General features: G+C 41.8%; 1 protein-coding gene across 1 annotated transcript in view; it reads left to right on the top strand.

The window, feature by feature from the left end:
• The window catches only part of AFF3 (ALF transcription elongation factor 3), a 280,917-nt gene that overhangs the window by 85,513 nt on the left and 172,515 nt on the right, over positions 1-22,889 (top strand). Inside the window, exon 4 of the mRNA XM_064445545.1 lies at positions 15,228-15,272. Coding sequence (XP_064301615.1) covers positions 15,228-15,272 — 45 coding nt within the window. The remainder of the gene's footprint in view (positions 1-15,227; positions 15,273-22,889) is intronic.

Here is a 22,889-nt window from a genome sequence, read left to right as displayed (position 1 = left end):
TGCTGTGAGTGAAAGCCCTGGGGATACTGCTCCAGTGTGCACCGTGCCCTGTCTCCTGTCTCGTGAAGGTCTGAGCTTAAAGTCTGCTGTCTTGATTTGGAAAAGTAGGGGTCTTGTGGACAGGCCTTTTTGTTTTCAGAATACCTGTTTTAGGTTTTTAAGGGGGGTTTTCTGGGTTTGTTAGGTCTTTTCTTTTGTCAGTTGCTACCCTAATTTTCTGGGGGAATTATATTCTGCCTACCTAAAATACTTCCAATCCTTTAGACTGCAAAATGTACTTTCTGTTATCCTTCCTAAAAATACATAGTGTTGTTCATATAGAATTATACCCGTGTTCCATATCTAAAGTTATAAATGCCACTACATATCTAGTTGTACTATATTACATATGCATCTGTTTACATACGTGTTTCTGATTGTGTGCTTGTAAAGTGCCATACGACACTCCATGGTAATGTGCGTGCATACAAAATGCAGATTGTTGCAGACTATTTTCAGTCAAGACATCCCCATGTAATGCTTTCCATCTGATCCAAAGGCAGGATATGCCACTTTCAAAAGTCACATCCGTGTGTTGGTAGTGTTGATCGAGCTCTGGACTGCAATGAGACACAAATATCGGGTGATTTTAGGTATGTTCACACTGCAGTCTCCACTGTGGTTAGTGCTTGTACAGACTGAGAGGTCCGATGCAAAAGTGGGCAGAGATGAAGAGCTCCCGCCTTTGCTGTAAGGATCCATCAACTGTTTATGCAGCAGCAGCAACTGCATGACTGCAAATTGCCAAAATCAGTGTTAGTTTATTTTAATATGCCAGACTGTAAACTGTAGCAATTCAGCAGCTGCTAGCAAGCAGGGACCTCCAAGAGAGTATCGGTATAGAGAGATAAGGACGGATGTGTAAGCTTGGCTTCTGTGTCATTTTTGCTGTTTTTTTCTCCTTTAGCTTAGAGGTAGAGATATGCTGGCTGGCAAATGAGCCAATATCACGCTTTTGCAAAGGGGATGGCTTGATTTTGTAATTATTTTCTAGGAATGAGTAATCCCGTTGTTTTGTTGTATCTTGAGTTTATATATAGTGCCATCAACAAGGTAGCTTGAGCAGTGCGTGAGCAGTGACTGTTACTCTACTGTGCCTGAGACCTGCGTAGGTGATTTGTGCAGATGAGCTGCTGTGCCTATACAGTCCCCATGGATTAAGTGTTACAGGCTTTCAGCCCATAGCTGTTGACTGATTTCCCATCTGCAGGTATTTAAAATCCTGTTGTGTTTATAGTATAAATGTATATAAAACTTAAATTAGGCAGGAACTGCTCTTTCGTGTGGATTTTTCCACCAGCCCTACAGCAGAGTCAACAGCAACTGGCCAGTTCCTGACTGCCATGGCTGTGCCTTCCCCTGTGCAGGAACAGCTAAAAGTCTTTGCCTCCAACCCTTGCTAGAGTACCTTGTTTCATAGCTGTACTTTGCTGGCTGGCAGAAAAAGGATTATGAAAAAGAGAGGGGTTTGCCAAGAACATTTCATTCTGTTGCTCACAAATTACCTGTTGCTGCAAATGGTACAGGAGCATCCATGTTTTGGTGGGGCTTCCTCGTCTTCTACCTGCCCCAATATTTAGCTGGGGTGCACGTGAATTAAGGTGACATCTGCAGATCAAACGTGCAGGAAATGCTGCTTGAAGTACGGCTGGGGAAAGGGACCCAGAAAGCTGAAAGAAGCCCTTAGAATATGCATAGCCTTTTGCATCTTCTTAATTTTTCTCTGATGTTACTACCTAATGTCTGTACATGGCAATATGGGCACACAATTGAAAATCAGAGCCCAAGAGCAACTCTCCCCTTCTCCCCTCTCCAAGAGCAACTGGCACCTGAAACTCGGAACCCTTCACCAAATAGTTAATTCTCAGGGGAATGAACCACTCCTCATTCCATCCATAAACAAACAAATAAAGAAAAGATACAAGGATTTTATCTGTTTAATACGCGTTCTCTGAAAAGCAGAGTGCAGACTAAACATAGTAATCTGATGATTACAAATTATTCAGTCCAATAAACAAAGCGTGACAATTGATGACAATGTGGTATCATATATCATAAATGCAGAGCATCCTCTCTCATCCAAAACAAATAGTTTGGAGTATTTCAAGCCCACAACAAATATATTTAATGCAGATCACTGTGAAACAATGTGTTTCTGTTTCTAATGCTGTATACAAAAGCCAGCCAAGAGCTTTTTGTGTTTTATGCAATATATTCATTTATGCTGCCAATTCCACTTGCTATTCTAGTATTCTGATTTGAAAAATCAAGATTTAATGTATTTCAAGCAATGCTTGATGCATGTGCGTCTTAAAATTATAGGAGATGGTTTATAAAGTAAATTATGAGGCCTTAATAAAATTCCTAGGCTTTAGATAGATTTTTATCTTTCTAGTTAAAGTATTGATCACAACCCTTATATTCTATCCGTAGCTTGTTATGCGAGGCAAATCAGCTGCCATTGTTACTGATGCTGAAAATCTCCCTGAGTAACCCGTGATAGGTTTATTACATAGGAGCTTTGATCCTCAGGACTCAACTAAGATATTCAAAGTTCTTATAAAGGTGTCTTAGAGTCTGCGATACAAATTCAGATGTCTGCTGTCAAACGATTCCTATTCAGCAAACCCATATAAGCCACCTTTGAAAGTGAAACAGCAAGATGACACCATTCATAGCGTGACTTTTGGAGAGGTCTTTGTGCTCCCCAGCCTTTCGGTACCTGACAACTCGTTCCAGGCCGTATCAAAGTTGCATAACAGAATTTGTAAAAAGCTACACAGAAGGGTTTAATGTGTTGAGAACAAATAACTTCTTTGTTGATATCCACTGCCAGATCAAAGAGGTGGGAGTGTAATAGGCCCAGGACTGCATTACCTGCAGTTACACGGGGGAACAAAAGAATAAAATAAAACAGTGAAAGACAGCAGAGAACAATAAAAAGGGAAAATACTAACAAGATTCAACGTCCTGAAACATGAATAAAAGCCACAGAAATAAGTTCATCAAGATCACGTAACAAAAGGGAAGCATGTGGCTTCTTGGCTCAAAGGCTTTCCAACTGTACTCCTGTTTTCTCTGCATGTTGTTATAATTTGGGGTGCCACAAGACCTTCCAGTTTTTACAGGGACAGAGAGCTGCCTCTGCCACTTAAAAAAATGCAGATTTGTTGTACTTGACCTAGATGGAAATGTCTGTGAGCTGAGGCAGTATTAGAGATTTTCTCTCCATTTAGCTTCTATTTAAAATGAAATGGGGCTACATTGAACATTTCTTTCTCTAGAGACAAAATAACCTGTTTTTAAGTGGAGGATCATCTCATCTGTTAAAAAAAATGAAAATAGAAATCCAAGAGACAGCTCACCTTTTTGAATAGAAGCAATGAAAGTTTTGGAAATCAAACCCAAACCAAACCTAAGGGCAACCTAACCTTTCTGAGAAAATTCACAAACCCCTCTCGTGCGGTTGGTACGGGTTTTGGTCTGCAACCCAGTAAAAATTAAACTCTACCATGACTGTCAATTTCTTCCTTTCATTTCCCCTCACTGTATTGTGGGTTGCATGTGTGCGAATGCTGGTGCATACAGGATTTAAAATAATTTTTTGGCAGTAAGGCTGTTGGGAGAGCAGTTCTCTGTAGGCACCAGCCAGAGCTTTGCAGTCCATACACCAGTCATGCCCCCATGACGCTGCACTGTTACAGAGTGACTTGCTGCTCGTTTTCTGTATTAAAAAGGAAACTGTTAATGTGACAGTGAAAAGTGGTTACTGCCCCTGAGTAACACAGCAAATAGTTGTGGTTTGTACAGTTTTGTGTTCTGGGTTTTGTAAGTGGTGCTCCATTAGCCTTTAGCTGTGTGGGAGAGCTCAATGCAAACAGCTGGGAACTGGCAAATGTCTACTCCACTGGAAGGACAAGCAAACTCTTTCAAAGACACAAAATCTGAAAAAGCTGAGGCCAATTTATCTTTCTACTTTCTGTCTGTATTTCACTGTTACATTTAATGGTGACAGGCAAAAAGAAAATCAGAAAGCATTGTGATTTTCAGATACAATATCCCCTTTAAAAGGGGATAACCTGAGAATATATGGAAAGAAGAGAAAAATGAAAGCCAAAAGAGAAAGGACTAAGATTATTTTAGGCCAGCCTTTTGTCCTCCAAGCCTGAGGGATCAGTGTGGCTTCCATCAAAAAAATGTTAACTAGTAGCATACGACTACTTGGGAGCTACCTACAGCCTTTCCCAAACCTGGGACATGATTTATTCTCCTTCTTCTGGTCTTGTGATTGCCCAAACAGTAGGGTGCTGGTACAGAGCCCACAGGAAAGCAGGGACAAGTGTTGGGCAGCTGCCACTCCTTGGGGCAGATGGTTTTACAAATGTGGAGGAATCCTGATGTCCGGAGGTAAGGCCGCTGCAAGGCAGCACAGCAGTGCCTGGTTCCTGCCTAGATGGCCAAAGGCTTCCTGTCCCCCACCAGAGAGGACCGTGGTGAATTGATGGGAAAATAAATCTTTTGGAGGGATTTGGGTAAGAGAGGACAGGAAAATAAGGACAATATTTGTCTACTCTGCAATTTTACAGATTTGCTGAATTTATTCACTCCCATATTAAGGCTACAGTTGAAAAGATTTGACACTTGCTTGGTTAGTTTGGGCAGTTTTCAGGAAATTTTTGCAGAGGATTTTGTATGGTGTATACATACATAAACATACATGTTTATGTATAACTTGATATATACATAGTGTCGTGTACCTTCTTAACTGGAAGAAATGTACATGTCTGAGCCCTAAGACATTGCAGCGCTGATGCTTTATTTGAAATTTTATGTATCCTATTAACTCTGCAAAACCTTTAGAGAGTACTATTTTCAGTAGCTCTGCAGCGAGTGTGTTTCCATCAGTCTGTCAGTGACCACAAAATGGCTGGACTTTTCTTTTGACTTTAAGGAATGCTGAGAACACAATAAAGTTCTGCCGAGATTTTCACTGCAGCTTGGAGAACTGTGCTATTTATCAACTTCCCTGTGGATTTTAAGAGAATCCACCTGAGCTGACCAGAGGCGTCAAGGGATTGATTTAAAGATGCTGATGCATACAATAGTTCATCTTCATTGATAAAGCTTCAGGTATCCAGTAGCAAATTATATCCCTCTTGGGCAAATAGGTGTCCAAGTTGTAATTGCCATGACCAGAGTATGTTTATGCAGTCTTAGCAATGAGACTGAGCAGTTATTCTCAAATCGATGCATATGATGCTCTGTTCCTTACACATGATAGACTTTTTTTTTTTTAAACACCCAATCCCAATCCATATTTTCCATGAAACAATTGTATTTTCTGCAAATCAAGGAAAGCAGTACAATATATGTGTCTCAGGCCAAAATTAATTCACTTTTAAGTCACTATACAGAAAATAAAGGAAATATGCATCAGCTGTGCCCAGACAAGGCAGAAAAAAGTGGTTTCTCTCTGGATTTGCAAATAGGTTGTTTAACTCTGCTGACTTTATCGCTAGATGCTCACTGGTCTGCCCATGCTTCAGACCTGCTCCATCAAGCGTTCTTGATGGTTGTTGCCCTCATGAAAGAATGAGATTAATTTTGCTGGGAAGGACACACTGTCAAAGCCAAAACTGTCAGATGTTGGTGACATCCTTGGACTAGCAAAAGGCTTTAGTAGAAAGCCAAATATTTCTCTGGTCTCCAGATTGTGGCATTTTTTACCTGTTAAGTCTAGATCAGGTCTCAGTCACTAAAATTGAGAAGGTGGGTTTTAGCAGTAGGGATTAATGAGAGGCTGTTTCTCCCTAGAAAACAGGTTTTTTTCAGCTCTGTGTAGCGCTCTATAATGAGAAATAGTCTGGTGATACAAGCTTCTGCTCAGTGTTTTGGGCTCTCAGCTGCCATATGAAGATCCTGTAATCCCCTTTTAGCCCTCTGTGAAAACCAGACCCCCTTTGGCCCTAATCTTTGAGTGAGGTATTGGGTAGAGCAACATCTTTGTTATCCATCATGACAGAAAACACCCTTGTTTACTTTGTCCTGTCCTTAGCTTTGTTAACAGGATGGTCACCCAGATTTTAAATATAATTTCAACGTTAATATCTTTCCTTTTGACTTAGTAAAGATATTGTTCAGATTATGATATTCTATCAGTATTGAATTCCTTGTGCCAGGCTCCATTTCTTATTCCCTCCACCACTGCTGAAAGGGCAGATTTTTCCCCATGAGCCATTTCTAAATGGATGTAAATAGGCTTTAAGGAACGCCTGATAGATGTTACTCTTTCCATCAAACACTCACGTACAGGGGCTTTCTTCCATCAGGGGCCTTTTGTGGCAGAGATTTCTGCAGAGTTGTGTACTGTGAAACCTTCTATCTGTAAGAGGTTTAACCCTTTCTGCACGATAGTTTGTAATCACATAACCTTTAGCTCAGTGGGAATGAATACCAATTATCATTTATAAACAGTTCCTCTCATTATGCGCCTATTTATGGCATCTTTTATAGCTTGCTAATTACAAGCACACAAACAGAAATGTTTGGAGTTAAATAATGTAAACAGGGATGTAATTGATTTTCATGTTGAATAGTTTTTATTGATTTATTGTTAATTAACATTTTTAAAGGATCTCTTGGCAAAATAATCCATTTAATTTATTGAATATTATACTAGCTGATGGTAAATTCATATTAAAATGTCACAAAAAGATTAACAGTTCCATAATACTTGTTTTTCCAACTGTTGCTGCTATACAGATGTCATATATTCTCCCCAAACAAACACAGACAATATATTAAATGCAATCAATTGGTCTCAGTCCAGGTCCTTGCGGGCAAGTGTCCACATCACTAAAAATACCACATTCCAGTTGACACTAATTGGCCATCCGTACAGCAGGGAGGACAGGCATCTAATGGGGAGAAAAGCTGATCTCTCTCACTCCCAGGGCAGGGTCCTTGGGTCAGCTGTCGAAGGACTGCATGGGCTGAGAGGAGAAGCCTGTATCTTCACTAAAAAGCCTTTCCTGCTGCAAAACCAAAAGACTTTGGTGTCCACAATGAAAACTTTCCAACAAAAAGACCACTGTGTAAAGCGAGCAGTCACTTAATACATTCAGAGCATGCATACAGTGCTGCAGAAAATGTAGTACGCTGAAGGCATTTCCAGAAGTCCCCACTGCCTTTTTCCAATTTTTGGGTGGGAAGAGAGGCTGTGGAGTCCATTCAGGGGGTTGCTGACAGCATTTTTGTGTATGCCAGTTGCCTTTAGCTCCTGTTGACTTCACTGAAAGCTGAGGTCACTTACTCAGCACCTCCCAGGATCAAGCATGTAGCAGGGAGTAAATTGCAAGTCGCAATCTTCATTATTACCATCCCATTATATATTGCAAATGGGTAGCTAGAGAGTGTAATCACATCAGACCCTATTTTTTCATTAGTGAAGAAAAACATTAATATACTGTGACATGGTATTGATTTGATACAACCAATCTTTCCCAATAACAATAAAACCTTTATATTTTATTAATAGAACAAAGCAGTTCTTTTCCATTACAGCTCCCTTTTATTGTTCTGGGTCACAGTGTAATTCTGGCGTGTTTGGATTTTTATTTTTATGAATATAATGTAAAAGCCTGTAAAATTGCTCCACTGATCTGCCGGTAGGTTTCGTCTGAGGCTCCCAAGCATCTTTTATTAGATGAAATGTTACCGGTGCAGCTCCAGTCATCGATTGTTCAATGGGCCTTAGGGGTGGAGAGGGTGGGGAGGATTCAGAAGGGTTCTTGGCCTTTAATTCTCTTGATTTTTTTTGTGGTGTGGACACTGAGACTTGGACTTAGACCATCTCATCGGTTTGAAGATGACCTCTCAAGACAAGGCTGGACACAGCACTTCTAAACCCCCTCCAAACTGGGCTGTAGGCACCTATTGAAGCTCCCAGTAGCCATCCAGAAGGTGGTCTTTCAGCATCACCTCACTTCCTGACCCTGGGCTTTCCGTACTTAGCTCAGGTCAGGCACTACATGGGCAGGATGTGCTTAAAGCTCTGGGGCAGGCCATGGGCATGCACTGGAGGAGTTACACTCTAACCTCATCTCCCTGCAATTAAAAAAAAAAAATACAATGCAGTGAACGCCTTTACTTATACATCCACAGTAAATCCACCTTCAACAGATGCCAACCTGAACCTCAGAGACAGGATCCTTTCAGGCCCCTCAGGTCTGCATGTAGCGCCAGCACAGCCTGAGGCTGGTGCCACACTGGATTATGGCTTTATAAATTCCTGTGCAGTCTTCTTTCTTGGATGCTCTGCTCTCCGAAAGCTGGTGTCCTCCTCAGTTGTGGGGGACCTGCTGAGCAGGCTGTTCCGAGTATCGCTCATCAAGAGCAAAACATGCTCTTGTCCAATTAGCGCCTCCTTTCTCATGTGCACGGCAAGTCTATCAGATCATTTGGCATTTCTCTCTATCTATGGATATTTTTTGATTCATCTTCTTCAATTGGCCAGGACATCTCCCTCTTCCTGGTACAAGACTGGGGCATCATGATATCCCAGTTGTAGTGAGACCCCCGATTAGTATAGACAGATACTTTCATTAAAGCAAAGTTAGATGACTTTCATCACTTGCCCTTTATTCTTTTTTTTTTTCTTTAAAAGCTTTGTTAACCTTTCCCCTCTTCCTTTTTGAACCAAGTACAACATTGCAAGATCCCATGGTAGGAAAAATAATCCCCATAATAAATATGAAGGCTCCGTTTCAAAAGAGAATGGGCTTATTAAGGGTAAGAGTTTATTAACAGTCACTGTAAATTAGATGGATTTAATAACTTTAATTAGTGCAAGACTTTCTGACACAGAGCTTGAGGAGAATTCAGCTGTTCATCCCCATCTCCATCCTGTACATCTCTGTACTTAAGGAAGCAGGAGCAATTCCTCGTAGTAAGAGCGAAATGGCTCTTACTGACAGCAATGCAAAGCACAGGAGAAAACTACTGTATCAACAGACCGTGGCCACCAGCACTCCAAATTAGCAGTAAGGAATAGCATGAGTGCTATGTAAAGCTTTCAGATATCAGGAACAACAAAAAAATCAAGCTTCCTGAGCCATCTCTTCGTTTCTTTTCCCTTGGTCTAACCGTGCCCAGTTCAGCCCTGCTTGCCTGCATCCGCAGAGACAGACAAGGAGTCTTTGCTGTTTAAGGGCTGTGAATTGCACAAGCATTACTAATGCCAACCATTGAAATGAGGGGGACTACAGTATGCCTTGGCTCCCTGAAGTCCAGCCTTGTTAAAGTAGATTTACTTTAACCATTGCTGGTAGGCCTCACATAACCCATCAGGATGGAAATGCCATTCTTGTTAGTAAAAAAAAAAAACCCACCATAAAATAGAGAAATGCCTTTTTAAATTCTGTTCTGGTCAGAGGTTTTTTCTACTCAGTCCTTCGCCTATGGGACATTCCACTTTATCAGAACTGAAAATGTCTGCATCTGTGTTGATTTTGACCAAATCTATTTTCATTCTTGTTTGGAGAAAATATTTCCTTAAAGTAAAATTTGGAGTAGGAGTGAAACATTCCAATATTTTGTTTGAATGACTTTTGATTTAGTCTGTATCTTATCCTGTGGCTATAAATTCTGTTTACATTTCTTAAAATTTGATGTAGAAGTGTTTTGATTTGATCAAACCTTCATTTCTCAACAAAACTGGAGAACACTTCTTAAAATTTCATTTTGAAGGCAATGATATCACACAATTACATTTTTAATGGAAGCATTGCCAGTGGGATAAAATCTACATGTATGTTCTTGGCCCCCAGTTCAGAATGGAAATATGTTCCAAAAAATGGGCATTTCCTGAGGGACAAAAAGTGCATTTTTAACCAGGTCAAGGTCTAATTTTTCAACCAGCCCATCTCTTCTGACGTCCAAAGTCCTGTATTTTCTCTCCAGAGCAGTGTGGGTTCAATGAGCCATCCCATAAAGAGCCTTCTGTAGCACATAAAAGGGAATCAACAACAAGTTAAGCCCTGAGTGTCTAAAAACCCTTCCTGGGCATCTGCAAATGACCTCTCCCAAAATGTTCGTTTACATGGCTCAGTTTTGTTTCCACAGAAACCCCAGAAGTCACCTCTCTGCTCTCAGGCACGTATCCCCATTAAATTTCATCATCTTGCTCCACAACTTGAAGTTATTAATATCAGTTCAGAGAAATGATGGAAGGGAAACTTTGCTGAGGGTGATGGTTCTCCACAACCCAACAGGCAGGCGTCGCACATATGAACAAGTAAAAAGATAAGGAAAACTACCTGGTCTAACAAAAATAAAGATTGGGAAAAGCACATCTGTGTGATGCAATGAATGATGCACGTGTGTGTGAATGCAGCCCTACCAGAGGAAATGATTGCAGAGAGCCCAGAGAAACTTAGGGTCTGTAACGGTGGCTGTGAGCTCCCCTTTCTTAAGGAAAATTAATACCTTTCTTCTTTTAAGCACACAGCTGTTTCCTTTTACCGACATCTCCTGGATCCCCTGTACTTATCTTGTCCATACTTGTTTATTTTACAGTTCTGGAAGGTCTTTTCTAGCAAATGGATTGTATAGAAAATGTTATATATACATATGTGCATGCATGTGTGTGTATCTCCATACTTTAACGATCTTGCCTGGCAAAGAAGCATTTCTAATATGCTTTCAGATCAAGGTCCATCCATGTGGGCTTTTTTGCCTTTATTCCTATTTTTTGTAATTATGGATTTAGGTTATTGCCTGCCAACATTTACTGCCTGAAGCTTCACTGGAGGCCTGCAGCCCCGCGCTCAGCAATATTGTGCAGTGCCTGTGCAGAGTTGGGCTGAGAGCTGCCCTGGAGGCAGGGGTGGCACCCAAAGGGTGGATGCGTGGCAGCCACTGCCATGCCACTGGTTGCAGATGACTGGCGTTCAAGCACTGACACAGCCAGCCTGGCTCCCACTGAGTGGAAGAGACCAGCAAGTCTGCTGAATGCATACCTCGGCCTTCTGGAGATCTTAATCACACCTAATTTATAACACAGACAAAATCCAATAACTTCTGGAGACTCTGTAAGAACACTTACAAGTAAGTGTTCCAAATAATAACAGCAGCAAAAGCTCTCACCATAAAAAGCTCTTAGGCAGAAATGGAAATAGATACTTGCAGAAGACTTTTCTTTCTTTCCTTAACACAAAGATTTGAAAGGGGGGAGAAGTATCACATATAGGCAATTCCTTTTAGGGGGGTTTCTTCATATATCACCATGTGAAAGCTGTTGGTAAGGGAAGAAAAAATAAAGAAATGCTCTGAAATAAAATTTGTACAGATGTAGCTGTTTTTGAAATGACATCCTGTTTCTCAAGAATTCAATGTAGCCTTTAGTGAGCCTTGTTTCTTACAGTTCTCTGTGCTTTGCATGGTAATTAGCTGCTCGTGTTATCAGCGGTGCGATGCTCCCGGCTATTTCTTCAGCAGCCACTGCCGTTATCCTTGGCGGCAGCTCCTCGCATCCTCCTGCCAGACTGTATGCCAGCTGCACGTGTGTGCAGATGTTTGGCGTTCTTCAGGCTGCGCTGACTGAGGAACGAAGGTAATGGGCACAGCATCGGAGAGGGAAGAGGCTGGAACCCACTTCCCCCAGCAGCTCCCCGAGACTTGCCAGTATTTTGCTGATGGTTCATTGGAGGTTCAGTGAGGCAAGTTTATTATGACAGATCGCAAAATGCAAAAGGAGGCAAATGAGCTGGGTTCATCAATGTCAGAATAAATACAGGGTAGCCGCTCCTCGGCTTAGTTGGGAACAGCAGCCTCAAAACCTTTATTTTTTAAAATTTTTATTTATTTTTAAATAATTAAAACATTTATTGCACAAGTGTACTGTGGCATGCAGCCTATCAAAAGGGTGGAGGGACTGCTTTGCGCAGATTGCCGGCACTTCCTACGTCAGCCTTACGCCGGTGCTGCGTCACGCAGCCAGCACTGATGCAATAGCATTTGGATCAGGCAAGTCCACTGATGCAAATAAAGCGCTGAGTGCTCGTGTGCTATTTATTGTCTGCAGATAATACAATCTCTTCTTTTAATTCAGACTTCAAGAAACATTTACCAGTCTTTTTTTTTTCTACACTAAAATATGGCCATGAATTTACATTCAGGTTGCCAGATTCACAGGCAGTGAGGGTTCTTCCGTAGAATAAGTAGAGATGTACCAGAGAAGGAAGCTTTTAGAATAAGAATGGGGAGTCTTTTCTATACCAACACCTACAGACACTTTGCAGACATACCTTAGGTCCCACATAACACTCTGCATTGTATTATATGATATCATGAAGAAAAACATAATATGGCCCCAGGTCATATGAAATTGAAGTTGCTTGCTCTGCACAGAGCATGGTCTCTTAACTTCCCCAGCTTTATTCTAGAAAGTTTGATATCAACAGTAATGTAAGATCCTTACAAGTATTCAAACCAAAAATAAATTAATAATTTATATTTAGCATTCAAAAGATTAAGAACAAAGAGGACAATACAGAAACTGAGGGTTTTTACCAAATATTGTTTTCTGATTTTTGTATCTTGTCTTTGGCTTTTTGTTTTCAGCTTTTTTTTTTTTGCTGTTTGAAAGGCAGTGTGATGTTATCAAGTGAGAGATGTGAAAAGTAAAGTTTTTTTACTCCCTTCCCAGAGATATGGTATGCTAGGGAGAATAGCTATAGTTTTAGTTCTGTGGTAATGGAGAACGTAATTTCTTGCTGATGAGTACTTGCAGACTTATTCCGTTACACTTCTAGAAGGGATATTAATTTTATTACAGAAGCCTGTTTCTAAACCTACTCTGAAATAGCCTATTGCCAAATTTACCTTCAGTAGTTCTGTCTTCACACAAAAATAGAGCACCATTTTACCGTATGTTCAATGTATTGTATACAGCATAAGACGGTAGGTCATCTCATCCCTCCTTCTGTAAGATGGCAATGGACTAGAATACCGAACTTGAGGTCGGGCAGTAAATTTGTTGCTCTGTAAACAAGGCGTTCATGACGAGGACTTTACACTCTCCACTGTAGTTAATGGGATAACAAATCCCAGGCTGGGGTTTGGGGGAGGAAAGGGAGAAATGGAGGGAAAGCAATAGAGAAGAGAGAAATAAAAATTACCTAATATAAATTCTAACTTCTTAAACATCCAGGGATTGTTGTGGTGTTTCTGTCTGTCTTGTTAGCTTCACTGGCAGCATGAACTCTTGCACTTCCACCCTGCTCCAGCAGCAGGAAGGTCACACGAGGTGTTGTGCAGCTCCTTGGGGACAAGGCTGAGATCAGAACAGGGCTATCTTCTCAGGGCTGCAGGTTCTCTTCAGCATCCATACATCAGATATGAGAGATTTTCCAAAGGCTGGCTTTATAGCATGCTTAGTTCCTTTCCCTTTGAAATCAGTGGCGTAACTCCTGGTGAACTGTAAAGCTGATGACTGTGTTGCACCAAAAAGAGTTAATGCAATTAATTTGTTTAACAATCAAGGGCAGTATTCAGCAAAGATTTAGCAGGAGTGCTGACGATAAAGCACTTACGACTTTCTATGAATTGGCATGAAATAACAGCCACAAAAAATTATGAAACATCAATTGTTCCCTTGCATATGCATGGCTTCTGTACTTCTGACTTTGATTACACTCGTAGGCTGCTATGAGGCTACGAGTGGCTGTGGATCCAGACTCAGTGACTCAGCTCAGGCTGGGGACTGGTGGTGACAGTGTCCAGGATTTGCACAAACTGGCTAGTGGTATCAGAAGGGTCTGGTAGGCACAGAAGCATCCATTTTTGAAAGTGCTTCATGATTTTTTCGGTGCCCAAATGCAGATGCGGTAGAGAAAACTGATTTTCAGGTGACAAGAGCTCAGCGCTTTGGAAAATCAAACTGCTTTGATATTTCTGCAGATGGGCACCTGAGCACTCAGACCCTCCAGGTGGTTTTTGAAAATGAGAAGCAAAGACCAAGCTCACCTCCCTGCTAGTTCTTTGGGGACAGTAATTAAACATACTGGTTTTGTTTCCATCCCCTCTTCCCACATGGGAAGACCTCAGGCCCCAGTTTCCTGCCTCCTGAGTTCTGCAAAAGGAACAAAACCTTTCTTTGGGGAATCATCAGGGCATTTAGTATGGTGAAGTAAATACCCAGAAAACTTGCTTGATTCAGCAGCCACCTGTATCTTGTGGAGAGTGACAGGGGACAGGCCGCCCCTCAGTATCAGCACCTCCATCCGTGGTGTGCCCTCTCTTCCCAGCTGTGCTGGGCAGCACACAGGGACTGTGGGCAGGGGGCAGGCAGGAAGGGGGGCAGGGGGAGCGTAAGTATGGCAGAGTGGTGTCTTGTGCTGCCTCATCTTCACTGGCAAGAAGTTTGGGTCCCATTGAACAACGAAGCTGAGCAGGGAGGTGAGGCACCAACTAGATGGTTCCTATAGGGGGATAGCTGGTCTGTCAAATCTCTGATTTCCCCTCTCCAGAATGGCTCTGGAGAAAGCTATACCTTTCAGGAGAGCTGAATTCCTCTGTGCCCTCAGTCCTACAATGTACGGGGTCGATTTAGGGTCAGCATTTTAGGAAATCATAGACTTATCAGGACTGTTGGACTGCCTAGCCTGCGCTCAGTGTTGCAGCCTGTGTTGCAGTCTCCGCAGATCTTCCCTCAGCATCACAGCTGCTCTATGCTGTACATCGCTTCACATAGAAATGTCACTGCAGAGTCTTTCCTGCACAAAGGATGCAGAGATGTTATTTATCTAATATAAACAAACGCCCGTATTTGATCTATGTACATGCAATAACTGTCTTGCCTATGCTTACTCATATGCAGTATATCCAAACAGCAGGAACGGCGCCCAAAAGTGGTGTAAACAAAATCCTATGAATTTATACAAATATGTTGCAATCATAGGTAAACACTGGAAATATTACACCTTCCTGATGTGTATTCTGTGATGCTGATGGGGAATAATTTGAGAATTTCAAGCAGTGCAACTTTTTAGATGCTGCAAAGACTTGGCCTCATTTTGAAACTGTAATAGAGGTTGGAATATATTTCATGTGACAACCATGTCCTCAAACCTGGTATTTGTTATTTCATTTTAAAACACAAACAAACAATTTTCTCATTTTGTTTACAGGACAGTGGAACAGGAGATAACAGCTGCATTGAAGAAATATTGCGGGTAGGAATCCTTAAAAAAGTATTTTCTTCCAGTGCCATTTTGTTTATTCTAAAAAGACAAGAGAATAACACGAATATTGTAATTACTGCTGTTAAAATATTACTCTTCTATATTGTCGTCTTTCTAAGGAAAAAGTAGGCAAAATTATTTCCTCATGAAAAATAATCTCAAAATCTGTGAGAATAACCTTCTAGAGCCACTGGATTTCACTGCTACGTTGTGCCAGTACGGCTGACCTTCATGCATGCAGAAGCAGATAATGGGATAAATTATAAACTGAAATGTACAATGATGTTTCAGGTTTACAAACCATGCAAAGTGCATGTTTCCATTAATCATGACTGTCAAAAATCTTAATTTTGAAGAGAGGTCTAGGAAGGTCATTTTCCACCTGGATTTAATTAGAATCCATTATGTAATGTCATTATGTCCATTATGTCCATTATATAATGGCAATGTGCAGAATCCGTAGTTATTTCCATATTTCATTATTATTTCTTTTATCTTAGTAATTTCTAGTTTATTTTCATATGGAGCAAATTAATACACATCCAGGCAGATCTTGGCTTGAATCAGCTTTGATATTGATTATTTTCTGAGGCAGATAAATTTATAAACAATAAAACATTTCCATATATTTTAACTCATGGGTTTTTTTGGTTCTTTTTATAAGGTGATAATTCAGTAATTTGCAATGCTTGTAAATATAATATAATAGAGAGTGAAATACTGAACAAGGCAGATGGAATGGTAAAACCTCCCTATTACTGTGTGTGCTTCCACCTCTTGGATAGCCACTGCCCAAATATTTCAGATTATTTAGAAACTACGGGGCTATAAATATTTGGTTTAGAGATTAGTAGTACATTAAGCCTGTTGTTTCTAAAGGCAGTTCTCCATTCTCTCTGAATATGTTAAATACAGTTTTTAATTCTTAAACTGGACAAAGAGTTTATCAAAGGGTGATTATGATGGATTGCTTATGATTTCACTGGCAGAGCTTTTACTTAGCTAATGTTTACAAAGTAGGCTTTTGTAGGGCTGAACGGCATATTCAACAAGCCTTAGCCTCAGTCCCCGCTGTTTTGTTACAAATTAGTGGCAGATAGTATAATTCATGAGAGCTTTTTACATTTTTCACGATGCGCTAAGTATATGATGCGATGCAAGGCTCATTCGCTCCTTTTTTATGCAAGGGTTTTAAAATGAACAGTCAAAGAAGCTCATCTTCCTCCTTAGGTTGTGCAATTGGGCTTGTGCAATTAGCCAAAAAATGTAGAAGACACATGTTTCCTTCCATGCAAAGGAATGTGGATATGTAAGAGACCCCAGCTGAGAAGGAAAATGCACTGTATGACTAGGGGTGGTAAGGTGCATCTCCAAACCAGTGAACGCAGCTGCTGATCTCTCTTTTTTGGTTGTGTGTTGGTTTTTTTTTTCCTTTGGGAACATTCCTCAAGAAAATTTTTGCAAAGCTTCATGGTGAAGCATTCAGGACATGCTTGGATGGGTAGGACCCTTTTATTCATGAGAGTTTATTCACAAATTCTTTAACTTTGCTTAAAAACTGAATAAAACAATGCACATCTCAAAAGCGACACCTTGCATCAGTATCTCACTATCTGTTGAGGCTTAGTATGGCCAAGATAGAGAGCACACCATTTGCATCCTCCAGCTCTGGTCCTCACATGAATACTCAGTCTGGGTGACCTCTTCAATCTGTCCATTCTCCAGGTCTGCAGCCTGGGTATCACTCTCCATTCTGAACTTTCCTTGTTGTCTCTGTGTCTAAGACTATGTGTAAGTCTTGCAAAGTGGTACTCTATAACATTTCTAGCTGAAGCTCTTTATTCACAGAGGTATAAGTCTCTGGTCCGATTTCTCATTACATGCCTTGATTGCTGCAACATCCTTTCCTTGGTTTTGACAAATGTAATGTTGCCCACCGCCATTCACGCTGCTGAGCAGATCATTTTTGTAGCTTGACATCTTGCCCAAAGACATTTCTCTTTACATCTCACCACTGTCACCTCCTTCTCTATCACATCAAGTATAGCTATTTGTCTCTGATTTTAAGGCCTCAAGTCTAGGAGTTCATGCTGACAAATTAGCTCCCACTTTAGCTTACCTGGTGATGCCAGCCTCTGCCACACTGTTGCTAAGTTATACATCAATTAATTTCTCCCATGCTTCCCATCAGAAATGGGAACAGACTTGAACACTTTTCCAATTAGCTCCATACCTACCTCTAGAACTTCTCTTAAGAGCCAGCTTTTTCACACGGACTGTGGAAAACCAGTGGTGAGGTCAGGGCTACACCACTGTTCTTCATGCTTGAACATTGTAGTCCCACTTGTCCCTTGTAGTGCCTGGTCAGGCCAGATGTGTCCATCTGCTCTCTTTTGTCCTGAAAAGTGAACTTTCTGTGTCAGGGAACTGCTGTATAGTACAAAAGCAGTTTGTAAGTACTCTTGCAATACAAATCCGTATCAGCAGTGGTTGCTGTTACTGATAATTAGTGAAAGCAGCAATAGTAATAATGTGCCATTACTACTCACTTTGTAAATTACTGGCATCCACACTGTTCCAGACCTCTTCATGCCCTCTTTTTGTGCTGAACAGATCCGTTCAGTTTTAACACAGATTTTCTGGTGTTATGAAACAGACTATTTATAAGGAATGCCATTTGCATGTTTTCGTTGGAGGTGCTATTCACATAGTAAAGCCAAAGTTTAGCTCCTTTTAGGACAGTGTTTCCTGTATGGGTGCCCAGAGGCAGACAATTAAAAGCCACGGGAGCTGCAATCCTTGTGTTCCTCTCAGAAAAGATGGCTCTTTGCTGTCACACTGAAATGTGTTTATTATAGGAAGATCCACTCTACTGTACACAGCATCAGCAAAAGGAAGAAGATGCTTAAAATTTATCTTTTTAAGGAACATTGCACCCTATTTTAGTAGTCTCTTGCATATCACAAAGCAGAAAACATCCTCTCTTTCTAGACAGTGTCCTTCCTGCACATGTCAGGCTGTGGGTCTTCCAAGGGGTAGCTACTTCCACAGCATGTCTGTATTTCCTCAGTCAAGACCAAGGGCAGTAGAAAGTGTGCCCCAAGTCTGCTCCGTCTGCTCCCTGTGGTTCCTTCCCCCAGCAGGTAACAGAAGGCAAGTACTGGTTTGTGCATGGATCTTGTCACCCTCTGGCTTCAGGACTTGGCCAGAGCTAACATCTGGCCCTGGACTGCAAAATCAGTTGATTCATGGCTTTAAAATCACTAAATCTTATTTTGCACTAACTGTGACTAGAATTTGTCATCTTTGTGCTGCCTGGTGCGATGCAGGGTGCCACGGCTTAAGTCTAGCCTTTTTTGATGTTGTTTTACCAAATGTATCAGAGCTCTGGAGGCTTTGTAAATTGGCAGATCATTCTGCACAAAACTGCAGCTTCCAAAGAAAGCCCCCAAGGACTGAGACGCAGAACTGCTTCCAGTCCTGAAGGAGGTTGATTAACAAGACAGTAACCCTGTTGAGATCGGAGCTGTTGTAAGGACTCCTGCTGAGTTTATAATCACTGCAGGAATCCTGAACCTCATCCAACCCCATGCACTAATTTATAGCAACTTCTTCATAGTGTAGTGACTTCTCTGTCCAGCTGCAGTCACACACATCGAGGATAGAGAAACTTCTAAGAGAGCCTTCGATGTAAATAACTCCAGTAAGACCACGTTACAGATAAATAGAATCATAGAATCATAGAATCGTTAAGGTTGGAAAAGACTCTTAAGGTCATCGAGTCCAACCGCTAACCTATCACTGCCCAGTCCACCACTAAACCATATCCTCAAGTACCACATCTACTTCTTCTGAATACCTCCAGGGATGGAGGCTCCACCACCTCCCTGGGCAGCCTGTTCCAATGCCTGACAACCCTTTCAGTGAAGAAATTTTTCTTAATATCCAACCTAAACTTCCCCTGGCGCCCCTTGAGGCCATTTCCTCTCGTCCTATTGCTTGTTACTAGGGCCTTGCTACAACCTCCTTTCAGGTAGCTGTAGAGAGCGATAAGGTCTCCCCTCAGCCTCCTTTTCTCCAGGCTACAGAGCCCCAGCTCCCTCAGCCGCTCTTCATAAGACTTGTTCTCCAGACCCTTGACCAACTTTGTTGCCCTTCTTTGGACACGCTCCAGCAAATGTCAAATCAAGAGAGAAAAGCCGCATTACTTGATGGTAGCTGTAAAAGGCAATTCCTTGTAAACTTTCTCAATGTTGGTGGAAGACATGGTAGAAAACTTTGAAGCAGAAAATAAGAGTTAAGGCTACACAAATATCCTTTATTTCACCATGCCCTGAGCAGTTGCTACCTGAGTTCCTGAGACACTGCCAAAGCCAACTTCTCCACTTCTATCTAAAACACAGGCTTGCTAAGCAAGATCAGTAATTTTGGCTAATTTCTATTTTATTTTATTAGTGTGTGGAACTGTGTATTTTGTTGTGACTGGTGGGGTTTGGAGTAAATATTTATTTTGCTGTAGTACATGGGAAAAATGGGAGCAGCAGGAGTCCTGCCTCTCCACTAAGTTAACTGTTGCAACCAAAATACCAGATGCACTCTGAATATATTTACTATGGATTTAAGGAGTAAGGGAGTGTCAGGTGCCGGCGGTTCTTGGTTTGTAAGATAAGTAGTTGGAGATTGATCTGGCTGTTCTAACAGTCTTAATGGCGATTTCCTAGAGTTGCAGTGGCTTTGTTGAAAGGAAACCCACAGGCAAGCTGAGCTTTTAATTATTGAAGATGTTTCTTGTGAATTCCCTTTTTTTTGTGTTGACATGAGAGGTGTCATTGAACTGGAGAGAGACGGATGTAGTTTGTTTGGCCTGCAAATAGTATTTGGCTGCAGGATGTGAAAATGGTGGGAAGCTGATGGAGGAGAGCAACAGGAATGCAGAGAAAAGACTAAAGGAAAACTTGGGGGTACTGGTGGATGAAAAACCAGACATGAGCCAGCAACATGTGCTCGCAGCCCAGAAAGCCAACCATATCCTGGGCTGCAGAAAAAGAAACGTGGTGAGGAGGTCAAGGAAGGTGATTCTGCCCCTCTACTCTGCTCTGGTGAGACCCCACCTGCAGTGCTGCATCCAGTTCAGGGGTCCCCAGTACAAGGCAGACATGGACCTGTTGGATCAGGTCCAGAGGAGGGCAGTGAAAATGGTAAGAGGGCTGGAACACCTCTCGTATGAGGACAGGATGAGAGGGTTGGAGTTGTTCAGCCTGGAGAAGGCTTCAGGGCGACCTTCTTGTGGCTTTCCAGTACTTAGAGGGGACTTACAAGAAAGATGGAGACAGACTTTTTAGTAGGGCTTGAAGGGATAGGACAAGGGGTAATGGTTTTAAACTAAAGGAGAGTAGATTCAGACTAGATATTTGGAAGAATTTTTTTACAATGAGAGTGAGGGTGGTGAAACACTGGAACAGTTGCCCAGAGAGGCGGTAGATGCCCCATCCCTGGGAATATTCAAGGTCAGGATGGATGGGGCTCTGAACAATCTGATCTAGTTGAAGATGTCCCTGCTCACTGCAGGGGGGTTGGACTAGATGATCTTCAGAAGTCCCTTCCAAGCCAAACTATTCTGTGATTCTGTGAAAACCAAGCACGACCAGTTAACATGGAAGAAGCCACCTCCTTAGGGATGGCGTGGAGCAGTGGGGAGGCAGGATGGGGTGTGGGGTGGAGGACAGATAAGTTTATTTCAGGAAAGATAGAAAAAGCAGATGGGGAGGCAGTGAAAAGACTGAGACTCCAGCTGCAAACATCCTTCCCAGTGAAGGACAACTCTGCTTGGTGCCACGAGCATCCTGCAAGGGGCAGAGTACCCACATGTGCACTTGCAAATAGGTTGTGACGCTCCATGGCCACAGGACATCCACTTACGAAAACATGACATTTTAAGTGTGATGGCTTTGATGAGTAATTTACTTGAATCTCTCTACCCTGTTAAACTAATCAGAGTATGTAAAGCACAGTACTTCTTGTTTGAGCAACGTGAAAAACTGAATGAAAACAGAATCTAATTCTGTATTTTTCCCCTTCCCCACTTGGGTTCCCTTGGCTCATTAGCGGACTTGCTAATTCTTTAGCAGAAAGCAAGCAGTAAGGATCAACCCATCAAATATTCAGGGTTTTTTTCAAACGTGAACAGCCATATGTGCCATGAGATCAGCTGCACTCCATCAGCTGATTGAATTAAAACAAGAGCAGAGGTAAATTAGAAACTGTCTGCACAAGACAAATCCTGTGAAAACATGAAATCCTACCAAACACACTGTCACTGTGAATAAGCATCACAGTCAGTGGAGCACGTGTCAATGCTTAGAGGGGAGAAAAATCAGTTTCTTAGAGGTAGGTCGTTAGTTCAACAACTGTGAACTGCTGCCTTGTAAATGTTAATGACTGTAAGATCCCACTGGCTGCAGTTAAGCTCCTGGTGGAGTCGGACATGTGAAGAATTACAGAACACAAATATGGTAATCAGCAGTATATTTCTAAACACTCCTCTTGCTTTCCAAAGCAGAGGAAAAAGCCTACAGGTGGAACAAGACCCACTTTGCTGCACGGCACTAGTGCAATAGCTACCCCTGCACTAGCAGAGCATTTTATTGCAGTTTCACTGCTGGAAAGAAATTGCTGGGCAAGTTTGGGAGGGAGGTGAGAAGGCCACCCTCAGCACGGCACCTCCATGGGGAAATGTGGGTTGGCTTTTGTGACTGAGCCCAGGGGGAAACTCTCAGGAAAGTTTCAGGAGGAACACAGCAACTTCAGGCAAAAGAGAGGGGATGGGGGAGAGAGAAGGAATGGAGATTTAGAAGCAGCCCATTTGCTGACACTACCTTTCTTGCTCGGTTTCATTGAATACAGAAGTACTCCAAAGTGTCAAAATCATATTAAAAATGTATCAGATGCATAAAATATCATTTGTTTTAATTGCAGTCTTTCAGGAGAACTTTCACAGCACAGCTTTGCTTTTAGTATCCTAGATTTCAGAGCAATTAAAGCATTATTTTGGCTGATGTATAGTGTTCATTGCATTTCTTCAGTATTATTCTTTTTGTCTTTCTTACTTAAATAAATGAAAAAGCATACCCAAGAGTGTTTGGAAATCGTGTCGTTTGACCCAAGGCACTAAATCCCAGAAACATTGAGACATAGTTCTACCCATCTAATCCACCTCCAATACTCACCTATTAACATTGACCTTCTTACCACTCCAGCTTGTTTTTATAATATCTTATCTACAGCAGTCGCTGTCTGCAGTGATTTACCTAGGTCAGCTTTCCTCCAGCCAGCCTGGGTACCACTAGCAGTGTGGATGGCGGCACCATGGAGCTCCAGCAAGTTCTCTTCCTGGAGCTTCTCCAGCTTCTCAGTGAGAATTAGCAGTCCATAAGGTACCTTGTGCTGCTAGAGCGAAATTAGCAGCAGTACCAGAGCTAGCTAAAGATAGTTTGGCTTTGTCCACATAAGCTGCAGTGACTGCAGAGGAGGCATACCTGTGCACTCCGTCATCCCCTTGACTAGTCACAACTTGGCAACTTCCAGGATACACTGTCTATATGTGTGCCT

The sequence above is a fragment of the Phalacrocorax carbo genome, chromosome 1 (genome assembly GCF_963921805.1).
Source record: "Phalacrocorax carbo chromosome 1, bPhaCar2.1, whole genome shotgun sequence".
NCBI lineage: Eukaryota > Metazoa > Chordata > Aves > Suliformes > Phalacrocoracidae > Phalacrocorax > Phalacrocorax carbo.
The sequence above is the reverse complement of the archived record's forward strand: the minus strand, read 5'-3'. Positions and strand labels throughout refer to the sequence as shown.